General features: G+C 37.1%; 1 protein-coding gene across 15 annotated transcripts in view; it reads right to left on the bottom strand.

Annotated features, from left to right (window-relative positions):
- Window positions 1–793: 793 nt before the first annotated feature.
- The window catches only part of MYO3B (myosin IIIB), a 212,665-nt gene continuing 198,874 nt past the window's right edge, over window positions 794–14,584 (bottom strand). For 13 of the 15 annotated variants that reach the window (XM_074910360.1, XM_074910365.1, XM_074910366.1 and 10 more), the window contains 4 exons: window positions 3,138–3,244; window positions 2,717–2,763; window positions 1,247–1,407; window positions 794–1,110 (listed from right to left, as the gene is read on the bottom strand). In XM_074910360.1, the coding sequence (XP_074766461.1) occupies window positions 1,275–1,407; window positions 2,717–2,763; window positions 3,138–3,244 (287 nt within the window). In that variant the 3' untranslated portion in view covers window positions 794–1,110; window positions 1,247–1,274. Of the gene's footprint in view, window positions 1,111–1,246; window positions 1,408–2,716; window positions 2,764–3,137; window positions 3,245–14,584 lie in introns of those variants that run through there. The other 2 variants (XR_012633931.1, XR_012633932.1) reach the window with 1 other exon arrangement.

Below are 14,584 nucleotides of genomic sequence, written 5' to 3'. Positions count from 1 at the left end.
TGTAGCTTAAGGAAGAGGTGTGAACTGCACCTCCACAAGGAAGAAGGTTTGTTAGCACAGATCAGGGTAAACCCACAGGAGGGGAAATAAAAACAAGGATCATAATTAGGTCTATATAATACATGGTCAGATTTAATCAGCATGGTTCCTCAAAAAAAAAAAAAAAAAAAAAAAGATGATTTTGAGCAAATTTGTAAGGCAGTCCACATGAATGTTTTATTTCCAAAAGTTTTTGATGAGCTTGTATGGAAAAGAACCAAAGAATTGTTGCAGATCATAACTGTGGCTCACAAACAGAAAGTAGAAAGTAAGATGAAATTGTTAGCTTCTGTGAAGGAAACAGTTACCAGCAAAGCATCTCAGCCTTTCACAGAAAGTTACATATTGTTTCATTAAGGATTTGGAAAGAAAGTAAAAAAATTTGGAGTTGAAATTTTTTTCTCTGCTACATACAAGAGGGCTGTGGAAATGTAGGAATCCCTATAGCCCAGAGATACAGGTTAAGAAATAAATAGTTTAATGGATAACAAGAGTAACTAGTCATAATGATGGTTTCAGTCACAAGGACTATATGAAGCAGTGCATGAAATATTAGCTTTAAAACTCTTTTGCTTCCTGTATTTTAAATATTTCTTCAGGTTAAATTTATGGCAACTAATATTTTGTAAGAAAAATATTGACAAGGTAAATCGAGACACAATTATTATTTTAGATTATTTTACTCTGTATGCTTTAGTAGTGTCAAAAGCCATACACAGCGCAGAAACTTGCAAAGGATAATGTTTAATGCCAGTCTACTAAAATACAGAACAATTTCACTATGATTCCAAACAAAAATTTTTAGTACAGAGTTATTTTAATCCAGTTCAGTTCCTTGATCTTATTTTCACACAGCTCTACCAGCAGTTGTGCCAGCACAACAGAAGGGATGGCACAGGGTGGGAACATCAGCTGGGGGCAGGGGGAGCAGGGAAGAAGGGGTTGGAACTGTATAAACTAACCTTGCTGCTAAAGAAATGTGTCCATTACCAACATCAACACATACAGGTAGTGCTGCTCCCCTTTACTGGAATTGCTTATAGAGATACAGCTAAACGGGACAAGTTACAGCTGCAAAATAAGGTATAAATTAGTGAAAGAAAGTTACAAGCTGAAACTGTATTTTTAATATATATATTTAATATATATATAAACACACAAGTACAAAGTTAATTGGAAGAGATTACCAGCATGAAAACACTCTTACCAGTATTGGTCAATAGAGTAAGTGAGGTTCAGCTTTGAGCAAAAGACACACCTCTTGAAGAAGAAGATGGGGAACTGAGAAAGCTGTCATCTTCAGGGACAGATTCAATGGCTGACAATGATTTGTAATACTCATCGTCTCCATCCAGCACTTTGATTTGGCTTGAAAGAAAACAAACATTTATTAAGTTAAAAAATTAATTTTGTCAGTATCTTCAGAAATAGAAACTTCTCTGTGGATGTGAAAATGAAAAGTGCTAAGATAAGAAAGGGAAAAGAAGATGGGATTATTTGATAAGAAAGACATAGCTCTTATACATACTTTTATTTTGCTATTACTTTTTATGATTATACTTTGAATGGTTCTGAGGATCAGTGAAATGCAATACAGTCTTTCAGTTTGGATGTACAGAATGATAGACCAACTATTTGCATCAAATGGGCACTTCATTTGAGCAATGTGACTTTTTTGTCTGTGTATGTTCCACAAGTAGGGTATGATTTTGATAACATCTTTCAGCTGATAGTTTGCTGTGAATATGAGCCAAAGACCACATCACCGATTATTGGGAAAAGCCCTATGGACATCAAGGGGCTTTCATTTTCCTGTGATGTATGATGAGCACTGCAGCCCCATGTTGGTGTTTTTATTCCCTGAACAGGAATACAGGCTTTTTTAAACTAGGGGAAGGAGATAAACCAAACCAAATCTTGTGCAGTCATGCAAAATTTTGGGCTTTAACCTTGACTCAAAGACCTCCTATACATATAGTTATGTTCAGAAGATTAATAAAAACCAGAGGAAGTAATACAGAAAGTTCTTGTATATTTTTGGAGTACGTGCATTTACAAGACCAAGTATCCACCAATTCTCTCTGGTCCATGTGATCGATCAGTCAATGAATATTGGCAATTGTACAGTAGCCAGCCTGGCTTTTGTAAATAGTTTTCAGAGATTTCTACCTATCACCAGGTGATAACTGTTCATGTGACAATGAGAACTGACTCAATTCAACAGAGGAGGAGTTTTTTGGGCGGAGTGGCCTCTCTGTCAGTTCTTAAAATGTGCTCCCCAAGGAGGGCTGAAGACCATTGCAAGTGCACTGCTGCGAAGCTGGCTGGGCTTCTGTCTGTGTTCTAGGTCAGAGAACTTCAGTTTCAACACCCTTCATCTGGCACTTTTCATGAGTGCTAAATACACTTAAAAACATGAAGAAAGCTATTTTTTTGTAGTAGTAGCACTCAAACAGAGCTGGGTAGTGTATTTTGTAAGAATCAGTTCTAGTGTCTGCAGACAGCAGTACATGCAAGTTTTACATTTACTTCTGCAGAAAATATCCAATGTCAATGCGCAGAAATATGTTAATCGTTTATTTTTAGAAACCTCTCTAGAAAGTTTTGCATATTCTGTAATATCACAAAGGACTTCTTCTGTTTACAGTTGCTTAGAACTAAGAAGATAGATATTTACCCAAGTTTTCTTGGCTTCCTCTTGCTCCCTTGATATTCTAGAGTTCCCTGTGGAGAGGGCCAAGAACACACAGTCAAAGCAAAGCAGCAAGTCGTTAATTTTTAATTCAAAGTGATTTTGTGTTGAATGCAAGCAGATGCTGATAATATCAGAAGTCACAGCATAATTTTTTTGATCAAAGGGCTCAAGTGAGCCTGATGAAGCATGCATCTTGCTCGTCTTTGATAAACCACATCAATTATTCACCGTGAAGGCAGACATCCTGACATGAAAGCAACAGATAAAGAGCATAAGCACATGTTCAAGACGAGAGCAGAAGAACGTGGGGGTGGGGCTGGAGGGGCTGAAACAGGTATTAATAACAGAATTATTAACTGGAAACAAAGCCAGTAAAACAGCTTTATTGCCACTTTGAACTCACGTTTAACTGGTTATAGTACATGTTGTCCTCAGGGCTATTCAGCATTTTGGGCTGCTGACATCGTCGACGAGGTGTTCTCAGCTTCTGTTCAAGACAGTTTTCTGAACCTACAGTGAGATAACACAATTTAGTTTTAAGCTGTGCCAGGTGCTGTGAACGTCTTAGTGTATTTTAGTCTGTAAACAGTCTTTTCTTCTGTCCAGTTTGGTTCTGGATTTATTAGCAAGTCTGTTCTATCCAAAGTAAGCACACATAAACTTGGGGATCTTTGTTTCCTCTTTTGAAACTCAGTTCAAACACAAGTTTTTAAGCAAAACTTCATTTTTACTTTTATAATATTTTTTATTCTTCCATATATCTATATTACACAGCTCCTTATTCCTTTCACACTTTATCTTAGCATCTTCTGTTATCTAAGCAGGAAATGAGGTATATTGTGACTAGCTAGGGATATATCATTCAGCAGCAGCAAAACCGTTTTTCTACAGTAGACAGTAATAAAGTCTTTTGACTGATGAGACTTAGTCTATTATAATAATTTTTAAATATAAAAAGGCTACCTTCTTGACATGGCTTGCTTTAATCAGAGTAATCGGACTGGTTTGGAATTATGCTTTCTTAATATAATTTGTGATGTGCTGTAAAGTAACAGTTGCTTACAGTCATCTGGAAAGCAGAGTTTAAAGATGAAGGAAATATTTCAGAAGGGGTAAATTTTGAGAAGAACTAACAGCCTTTTTATTCCTTTTCTTTTTTTTTTTTTTTTTTTTTTGCTTGTATTAAGGAAAAAAGACATTATGGTGTGCTGTACTTTATTTTACCAGGCACATCCTCTAGATTACCAGGAAAACTATTTTCAGGACAATCAGAATCATTAGACACTGTGTGGGGTCAGGAAAGGTAATGTATTTTTCAAATAATTCTCCCTGTGCCTTTGACTTTTCTGACATCTCCGTGTTAAAAATTATTTTAGTGACAGTATGAATAAAAACAGTTTTTGGTGGCACTGTAGGAAAAATATACATCTTATCACATTTGGATTCCGTACTGCACAGGAAGCTTGCTCCAACACCAAAGACCAGCACAAAGATCAAGTAGCACGAGTTCCTTTAAACACTTCAAAACTGAAGTCAATATGGCTTGTGCAGATACAGGGCTCTAATCTCACAAATCCACTTGTAAGATCAGGCCTTAAGGAGCAGGTAATATTACAAAGGAGGTTTATTATACAGCTAGGTTTACAGTTTGCAACTATTGTACTTTTCTGCAATTACTGAGTGAGGTAGAGGAGGTGGTTGAACTTCGGCCTTTTCAGCCAAATGACTGACTGTTCTGGGAGATTTTCTCTCTTTCACTGTCTTTCTCCCTCTCAACAGCAGAATTTGAAAGACATTAGTTTCCTCTCAGTGTGGGACTGCAATGTCTGTGTGGGAGGGGAGCACTTGTTTCGTGCCAACTGTCATGTTCCCTCACAACACCTGGGATGGTGGGTTAAATGGCCACCAGGGAACTGACTACAGAGTTGGATCTAAAATGAAAACCCAATTTTATAGAGAAAGGCTACATTTCTCCAGTAATACAAAATAACTTTTAAATAACATGCTCATGCTGCTTGCTAATTTAATACCCAAAGCCTCAGTGCTTTATACTTTCAAGTTCAGTAAACCTTTATATTTTTGCTAAAGAGGCTGTGATGGCTGAGCCTGAACCTTTGCTACTTACCTGTACTGTACATAACCAGGAAGGCAGAAGCTGTTCCAGAAAATACTTCTGGGGGAATTGGGTGTCCAAGTGATATCTATGTCTTTGGAAAGATTTTCTCTAATATTTAGATAGGACATTGGTGCAATTTTGTTCTTTAAAGTCTCTGGAAGCTTTGTGGAAGACCTGCCATAACTACATTCTACTCGCTCTGTTTGCTCTGGAAGTTATTCAAATTGACCTTAGAGTTTTCTGTCTCAGGACAGCAGGACCTGCAATTTTTGCAAGCACTGTTTTCAGTCATAAGGTCATATGAGTTCCTTTTTACAGCAATGTAGTTCTTGAATACCTCTCCACAAATAATTTTTTCATTCTAGCAAGAGGCTGGCATGCATAAAGACTCAGGTCCTCACAGTTCTGCATTATTTCACACACCTCCCTGTAGCTTGCCAGAAGTAAAAACACAGCACACAAATATTTAGAAAATTTCAAACAGTAAGATAATATGGGTATTCTTTTTTCCTTACCTCAAATGCCATTGCAGCCTTCATGTTATTTTTTCAAAACACCTATATGTATAGATTTTGTTTTAAAAATGTCTTTTATTCATTAGGATTCTGAGACATTAATATTTTGCTATAGCTTTTTATCTTGACACTTAATTGTTTCTGTCTATTCTATGGGTGGTCTGCAGCCTGTGTCCTCAAAAGGAAATACTCTTTCAGTGGGCCCATTTGTCTTAGTGTTTAGTAGCATACTACTCAAACAGTACAAAATCTGGTAACATTTATCATAAACTACCATATCTGGAGAAAATGGTATTAACATATGCTCAACACTCAGCAGTTGAATAGGCATTTTAAATGTTGTTCTAAAATATTTTGCTTTGATGACAAACTTAAAGCCACCAATAAGAAAAAAGTCACTTGTCATTTTAAGAGCAATAGCAGCAGCACCAGTAACTTTAGCAGGGTAGCATCTACACTGCACCCAAATCGTGCCAAGTGCCTCTGGCATGTCCAGGCTCCTGAATTTGCTACAAATTTAGAGACCAGATTAGAGAGTGAGCACATGCACTTCCTTTGGGTTGTCCTTTAGCACCATGTTTGAAGTAAGAGACCGATGGGTTCCCTTTTGTCTTGAAGAAAACCTTTTCTTTAACTCTAAGAGCAGATATTCCTTAGGTTACAATTTCTTTATTGGTACATTCCTTAATGCAGTGCAGAAATAACACAGATAAGGCAAAATGCCTTCCGCCAAGTGCACTGTGTCAGCTGATTCAGCAAGTGTAGGGTAGGTGATGTTCTGGGCATCCTCCTCCTTGCCTCACTGAAACCCAGGAAGGCTGATACACATGGGTGAGCAGGCTCATGTGGATGCTTCCCTAAAGCTACCACAAAATTGATGTTGCTTACAGTAAAAGGAATTAGAAACTGGCCAATGGGTAAATCTGTTGGAGTAGAAAGTATTTATGAGTAAATAAATCAATGGTGTTTCTGTTTATTCCTCTGTTACCACTATTGGTTATCCTCTTTATTTCTCTGATACATAAGAGACCAAGTCAATAGACCAGGACCTTGCAGTGCTCAAATAGATTAAAAAGATGTGTGTTTTAAACTAAAAGTCAAACATTCAAGTTACATTTTTAAGAACTTGGAATTGCATAGTTGGAAAGCAGTGTCTCCAAGAGAGACTTGGGAATCATCATGGATATGAATATCCATGGATATGAATATCCTGAATATGAAGTAGACTGGGTGCGAAGCAAAGGACTACTCAACAGAAATAGGAAAACAGTTTTATTGTTGAATGCAGAATTATTTTAAAGTGGGTGCCATAAACTGTAGAATGTTTTGAGAATAAGAACAATCTGAAATTTGGAAAACCTACCATATGGCGAGATATTTAAGAAGACTGTTCTATTTAATTCTTTTTCAAAAGAAGTTTAATAGGTCATTTGAAGCAAGTCTAAACTCCTGTATAGAAGGTAGAGGGTTTTTCACCTTCAGAAACAGAAGTCTGAACTAATGGTCAGAAGTGGAAGAGAATTTCAGACCAGAAATACAGCACATAGTAAAAGTAATCAGTCAGGAGAAAAAAAAAATAAAAAATTAGCAGTATGATGGAAGCTCAGGCTGAGATTGGAAGCTTTTAGAAAATCTACGTTTTGACCAAAGTTACAGTTAAAAACTATTCAAGATATGAAATAGGTTGCTTCTAGATTAATAGGAATTAATTTCTCAAAAGTGATTTTTATCATGAGTCTCAATCTGCAATAGATTTTATATTGATCTTTTGATTTCTGGGATACACTTTCACCTCCCAAATTTCCATGTGATTCTTCTTCTTTGCTTTCTTATGGCTGAAATGGAAATATTTTTCTTCAATTAGACATCATATCCATCATACTGACACTTGTAATGACATCTCTTGGCTTGGAGATGATTAGCACATTTCTTATGCCATATCTTATTTAGATGATTTTTCTGTTTAAAAAGCCATTGTTTCCGTAAGTTGCAAAGGACTCTTTCAGAAATGCACAAACTGCTAACAGTAAGATTTAACAAAGGACTTCAAAATGCTCTTTAGCACTGACACAAGGACGTTTGCATCCAGGATTTGGGCCCTGACCAATAGTTTCAAAACAGTACCTACAAATATGTATTTTTCTAATTACTTCCCATGAGGCAAATAATTTCACTTCATGATCAGTGAAGATCTCATCTTAGATGTTCTGTTTGTCCTGCTTATCTTGGTACTGAAAACTTGGGAATCAGGCACTTGGCATGCTCTTCGGAGGAACTGAGAGTCATCACATTTTTCTCTCTGAAATGAAGCTAGGGTCTTCATAAACTGTTCATGATTAAACATTTGCTTCAAAAACCCCTTGACGTTGATAACTTTGGGGAACATTGCTCATTTTTCCTATATGGAGAATTCTGTAGAGAAAATGGTGATGAGGCAGCTACAACTGCATTTGGACCTTGTAAAATCCACTGATGTTAGTCAGATTATTTTAAGATTGGTGCAGCACAGAGGGGGCTCTAAACCCTGGATGACATCTTACTTTTAGCAAAGAATACACAGGAGGGATCTTTGCCAATGTGTCAGTGTCACAAAGAAGGCTGCATCACCAGTTCCCTTGCTGAAGAGACTCCATCCACTGCAACACATATTGAAGGGTGGAACTGAGTACTCTCATTCTCCTTCTGAAGCCATTTACCCAAAGAAGGTTTGGAAGGGGTTAGTCTTGCCTATTTTTCTGTTATAAATAAACACAAACCTAATACCACAGGAAGGGTAGTCCTCCTCTAATAACTCAGGCAGGGAGATTTAGTGTATGAGAAGGGGCAGCCTGCTAAAAGAAAGGTAATGAGGCCATTTAGGGGATCATACATATTATTATTGCAGAGTAAGCAAATAAATTAGATAAATCAGTATGACCAAGAAAAATAGTAAGCATGTGGCTGATTTCCAATCTATATCAGATGAAACATGAAAGTGCAACCCTTAATTATAAGCAAATATTAGCACAGACTCATGGGATCTCATCATAACATCTCAAGGTCTACATTCATGAAAATTTAAGCAATGTTTAAAATCATGTTAATTTGTTCTTTGTTTGTTTCTTTTCCTGCCCGTCTAATTTATTCCAAAAGACTTTGGTTCTCAAGCCTGGATATATTGATCATGCCTATGTAAAGCATTGTTATAGCCTGGGGAGAAGACTTTTGTGGAAAAACTTGTCTTTGTTCTCCTTTGATAATTTATATGTATTTTGATGTTTTCAAGCTTTTCCAGTTTTGAATCATTTTTCAAGGCAGCAAGTTAACTTCACTTTTTCTCTTGAAGTCTTAGGCAAATGCAGAAATGACCTCACAGACAATGATAATATACATGCTCCTCCTGGACTGGATGTTAAGTGGATAATTACGTGCAGCATGTTGATTTCAAGGAACAGCTACATTTTCTTCTGTGCCATAAAAGTCTGTTCGAGCAGAGGACTCAAGGGGCTAGGAATTCTGGTGCCATTCATACCAGTGTTAAATGGGAGTGACTGAATACTACTTATGCAGTAAAAATGCTGTAACTGAACTAGGCTTTATGATTTTAATTATTTCAGCTTTATTTTTAAAAAGAGAGATTTACAAAGGGCACATAATGCTGTCTGGCCATGAGTGTTCATACAAACATTTTTGCCTTCCTTTCTTATTCCCATGATTCTCCACCATTTGCACAAATTTGCATCACACCATAAATGCAAAATGGAAGTAAAATAAAAAAATTGCCTGAGAAGCCGAGTGAATACTCAGGCAGTTAGCCCCCACTGAGCACCTGCTGCACCTGCCTGCCTGCCACACTCAAGCCAGTTAACGCAGAACTACCTTGCACATCCCTGTACTAAACTGCAGTCATTGTGACTTTAGTGCAAGCACACATTAAGAGATACCAGGCCCACATCAGAGGGTATTTGTACATTGCCTGTTAAATGCTACCAACCATCAGAAGCAAGGACAGGATAACAGGTTTAATAGGCTTCACAGAACAAGAACTACAGAATAATCTGTAGCTTCATTTGGCAATAATGAAGTTATCAGGTCTATGCTATATGCTATAAATTTAATTATATTATGATAGTTCTGAAAAGATGCTGGAAGCTGATAGAAAATAAACAGTCTCTGAAGATTTTAATCTAGTACAGGCAAAACCACACCAAGAGACAACAACATAGGATAGGAGAGAATAAAGTGCAAGACTAGTTGGTGACTTAAGTGATTAGGTATGTGTCTAATACTTTCTCTTCCTTTCTGAGGTTAATGAGGGGGGAAAGAAAAAACTACAGGTAAGAGAAATGGACAGTAAAAAGACTGAAAATAAAACAATCAAGTAAGATACTGAGAAATTAAGGAAAAGAAGTAAAGGGAATAAACCATTTATGGTGAAGCAGCAGAACCTAAATTCTGGCATCAGAGGATTTGATTAATCTAGTAACATCAGGAGCCTGGGGGCCTATTGGCATATTTAATACTATTAACAATTGTAATTCTCTCCAGGATACTTCATGCTTACCTAGCAGTAGCTTCAGAGCTCTGCAAATGTTCAATAAGGCCATCCATTCTATTGATATAATGAGGTGTAGTATGACAGGAACCATTCTTGCCACCAAATTCCCTCAGTCCTTTCCCCTACAGAAGAGTGTCCAGGAATATTTATGGGGGCTGGTGCTCTTCATGCTGCTAGTGACAAGCAAGCATGGAAAGAATGATAAATCAGATGTCCTCTGAGGAGTTACTAGGCCTCAGCCCTTGCTAACTCTCACAAAGTATCTTCCTGGAGCTTCACATAAATGTTGCTAAGGGAAAGGATGTTAACTACTCTGAAAATATATATTAATGCTTAGAAAGAGTGATTAATCCTTAGCAAATCCTGCAACTCCAGGGCACTCAAAGTTTTTCCTTGGGTTTGGTAGGTAAGAATAGTAAGTTAGATTTAATTATTTTCAGTGTCAAGTGCTTTGTAGTCTGTCTATAGCTCCAAATGTAGTTACCAGATGCACAGAAAACACAGAATCTGTAGGGGTAAAAAGTCATGTAATAGAAAAATTTAGAATAAAACAAAACCAAGCTTCACAATCACCTCAGATCCCCCACACAACTGTGGTGAAATAGAATTCTGTTTATTCAGATGGAGTGTGCTCATAGTGCCAAGAGCCATAGACTGCTAGGGAAATTAGTGTAGCCTCTTTGATGTCATGTGCATCCCAGAATCTGTAACACACTGCTAAAACTGTGAGCACAGCCTTTTGTTTATAACCCTAAACAGAACCATTTGAATACACACACTGAAAGAACTCATAACAGAAGCAATGCATTTTCTTCCACCCAGTGATTCATTACTTACGGCTTCATTTTGGGTACTGCAGTTCTATGCAAAGCCATATGCTTTAGATTATAAAGCACAATAAGCAAATCATAAGTTTTGCAAGATGGTATGTAAAGGCTGGTTTTGCATCTGTTTGTTGCCAATGACCCAGATGATACTGTAATTAGAACAACAAATATTTTATGTGAAATCAATCATTTAGCTTCTCTGAACCCCGAGACAATGGCTTTTAGATACAGTTTGTTGGGAAACAAGATCTATAAATAGTTAGAACCTTGTTTTTTGTTGTTGTTTTTTTGTTTTGTTTTGTTTCGTTTTGGGTTTTTGTTTGTTTTGTTTTGTTTTGTTTTGTTTTTTCCATTCTAACACAATTCTCATTCTTCAGTATTTGTCAGTTCTTTCAGTTTCTATTCTGAGTGGTTTAACTGTAAAGGGAAAAGGCAGAGATTAAACAAAGCATACCAAAGAACTAAACTGTCAGTGACTAACACAGGTAAGATTCAAACCCGTCAGCAAACAGCATGCTTCTACAAGTATGGTCCTGAAGATGCATCTTCCTATACACGTTGAATATACACATACACATATACAGGTCATACGCCCTGCGTGTAATAACACCTAATAGTGGATTCCAGAGGTGTGGCAACTAGTCAACTAACTAGTCAAATCCCAAGAGGTTTACACAGCTACAACTTTAGTTTCAGGAAAAAACTCATGTCAAACCATCCTGAGTGGCAGAAAGTACTTCTGGACAATGAGGAAAATATTTATTATGTTTCTTCCCCTCCTTCAACTTGACCCAAGGCAGTTGTAGAAGCTGCTTTTTGGTTAATTCTTGTGATATTTTCAGAAGAGACAGTTATTGATGAAAACCAGGACATTTCAGGTATGTTGGATTTACTACATAGCATATTTCCTGGTTTTGGAAGACTTGCTTAATCCAAAAGCCACCAGGTGATAAGAAATAGCTATTTTACAATATCATGTGAGGTAAGTGATGTCTCTCTTGCTGTTTGAGCAACGCTGTATAATCAATGCAAGTGAATGAAGAATTTTGCACGGGAAAAACCTACTGAGAGCAATTAAAGACAAAGAGATCACTTCCAGATCAGGAAATCCCTTAGCCACAAACCATGCAAGGCTGGAGAATGTTCTGGGCAAATATCTCTGCTTGCCCTACTTTTGTACTATACCCTAGGCTTTTGCTCTTGGTTACTGTCAGAGAGGAAATTAGGCTAAACAGACCTAGATTGGACTGGAAATGCTCTTTCTTATGGTAGGTTTTTTTGTTTGTTTGTTAGTTCATTTTTTGGTGAGGTTGCTAACATTCAAATAACCAGGAAAGAAATCCTCTTAAATTCAAGCAGACCAAATCCCCAAGAGACACCTGAACTTGAGGTTGAGGTAACTCTTCACAAGGTACGTATCAGAGTCTTCAATACAAAGATCATTTCAAGGTCAACTAACTACTTATAGCAGGACAGCTGTATTACACTTGCATTTTGGTTAGCACTGCATCAGATCAGCCCAACCTTCTGGAGGGCATAAGTAGAAATCCCATGCAAAGACAAATACAAAGGAAAGCCAGGCATTCTTCAGTTTTCTGGACATGCCCCATTTTTCCTTCTCTGTAAGTATTCTTCTGAGGTACTAGTCTTAATGTAGAAACACTGGGACACCTACACAGGCACTGTGCACCCAGAGTCTTGCCATGATGCCAGCTTGTCCCATCACATTATGTCATGGGTGGGACTCAGCCTGTTGGTGCAGTTTATTTATTTAGTGAAGTTAAAGAAAAGAGGTCTAGAAAGAACCTTAACTATTTTGTCCTTCCCTGACTTTCAGAGTAAAGTGACATCTCGTGTGGAGGTATGAGAAATTTTCAAAATTGCTCCAAAACAAAAGGTATTAAAATAATCCTCACAAACATAGCAGCAACAGTGGAGCCACTCATTATTACTGCTGCAGAATGAGATGACAGCTATTCCTTCAGAGAATAATTAGGATGATGATTTAGGCAAAGTGATTGATAAAATAGCTTTAGCAACTTTAAAGCAGGAATCCTAAATATCATGACAGTATCACCAATTTTAGAGATAGTCTTCAAGTACATTTGGACCTGCTAATGCACAAGTTTTTAAACTGCAGACCGTGGATCCCAAGAACTGCATATCATGTGTTAATATGCCTCAGAAAACTAACTGGGCACTTGGCACTGGTTCATCTTGTGGATTCTAGCTAGGAAAAGCAAAGCATACAGGGGAAAAGATGAAACAAATATAAAAAGTAAACACTGCGATTAACTTTAAAAATAAAAAGTCAAAACATTCAGTGCATTAGAGAATAGTAACAAATCACAAATACTTTTCTAATACTGCTTCTCTACAAAGCCAACTACTGAAGTTGCCAAAAATGCATCACAGAAATGTGGGGAGTTAGTCTGTGCAATCAAAAGTAGGGCAGGAGGCAATCTCTAAGTTCACACTCAGTCAGGATGTGGTTCATAACCAGCCTGTGTTTCAGAGTTGCTGTCCTAGCATATAGCCTGGATGCTTTTAAAGGTAATCCCTCACCTTCCAAACTGTAATAATAGCATTTTTATCCCATACCCTTAGAGATTAAGCTACTTGATTGACTTTGAATTCTGGACACACAGGAAATTTGTATTAATTTAGCATAAAGATGAGGCGCAATAAAGGCTCTGTGGAACCACAACAGCATGGTCTCTAAGGTTTTGTTCGTTACAGAAACACAATTTGCATATCTAAAGGCTTGAAACCATGGGTCCATATTGATACAACTAGTATCTCAAATTTGAGTGTAGCAGATTCAGCATATATTTCAAAGTATAAATGGTAGAAGCTCAAGATAAAACTCTCAGTAGATTTCTTCATTAAGAAAGAAGTTCTTTTTCAGAATTCAAGGTAGTTGCCAGTAACTTTTAAAGGAAGTATTAAAGAAATCTTGACTGAAGCCTGGAAAAATGCTACTAGTTAGATATTTGCTTCATAGTGTTGCTACAGTGATTTGGTCTGACATTTGTAAATGTTGGAAGTAAAGAAGGTATCTTGGCTAGATAAAGGAAACCAATGCTGCTGACCTACATGCTACAGTGATCCATTCCTTTAAGGGGTTGTTAATTGCTGCTGGGACTCCTAACATTAGACCTACAATTAGTGATGGTTCACACGTGTTGTAGAAATCAAGCTCAGGCCAGTAAATTCTGAGAGAATATTTTGAAAGAGAAACTGAAGAAGCATGAACAAACTCTTCAGTCAATGACAGTTAGAAAAATAAGTAGGACTAGAAAAAACTTGAGGCTTTAAAGATGTCTGTATCCTGTGAAAGAATACCTACAGGTTTTTTCCTCCTTCCAAATTCAAATCACAAACCTTTTATTGACAACCTACACTATGAATCTCATGGTAGAATACTAGACATGCATAAAATGCGGGGTCATTATTTCCAGAGGAGTAATTAATTAACTTTCATCCTGAAAAGGTAGATGGGAGTTTCCAGTAGTAGCAAATTGTATTCAGAAAATGTAGAAGAGATGTTTAAAGAAAAGTGAGGGAGGTCTGCAAGGAATTTTCAACACTGGGATCTCAGTCCTAACAAAGTAGTTTTAGGCTATATGTTTCATGATACCTAGCCACAACACCTGCAGGAAAAGTTTTGGGAGTGCAAAGCATACAGAATATGTGTAGTTTTCATCCATTCCTTCCTAAGAGATTTAAAGAAAAATTTGGCAAAGACTTCAGCTCATGGGAACAGGGGAAGACTTACACATATGTGCATATACAAATAAAGGGAGTTGACTTTCTGATATTATAATGAGTTGCTTATATGACAATATGTTGTTC

The sequence above is a fragment of the Athene noctua genome, chromosome 7 (assembly GCF_965140245.1).
Source record: "Athene noctua chromosome 7, bAthNoc1.hap1.1, whole genome shotgun sequence".
Classification (NCBI taxonomy): Eukaryota; Metazoa; Chordata; class Aves; order Strigiformes; family Strigidae; genus Athene; species Athene noctua.
This window is presented reverse-complemented; position numbering and strand designations above follow the sequence as displayed.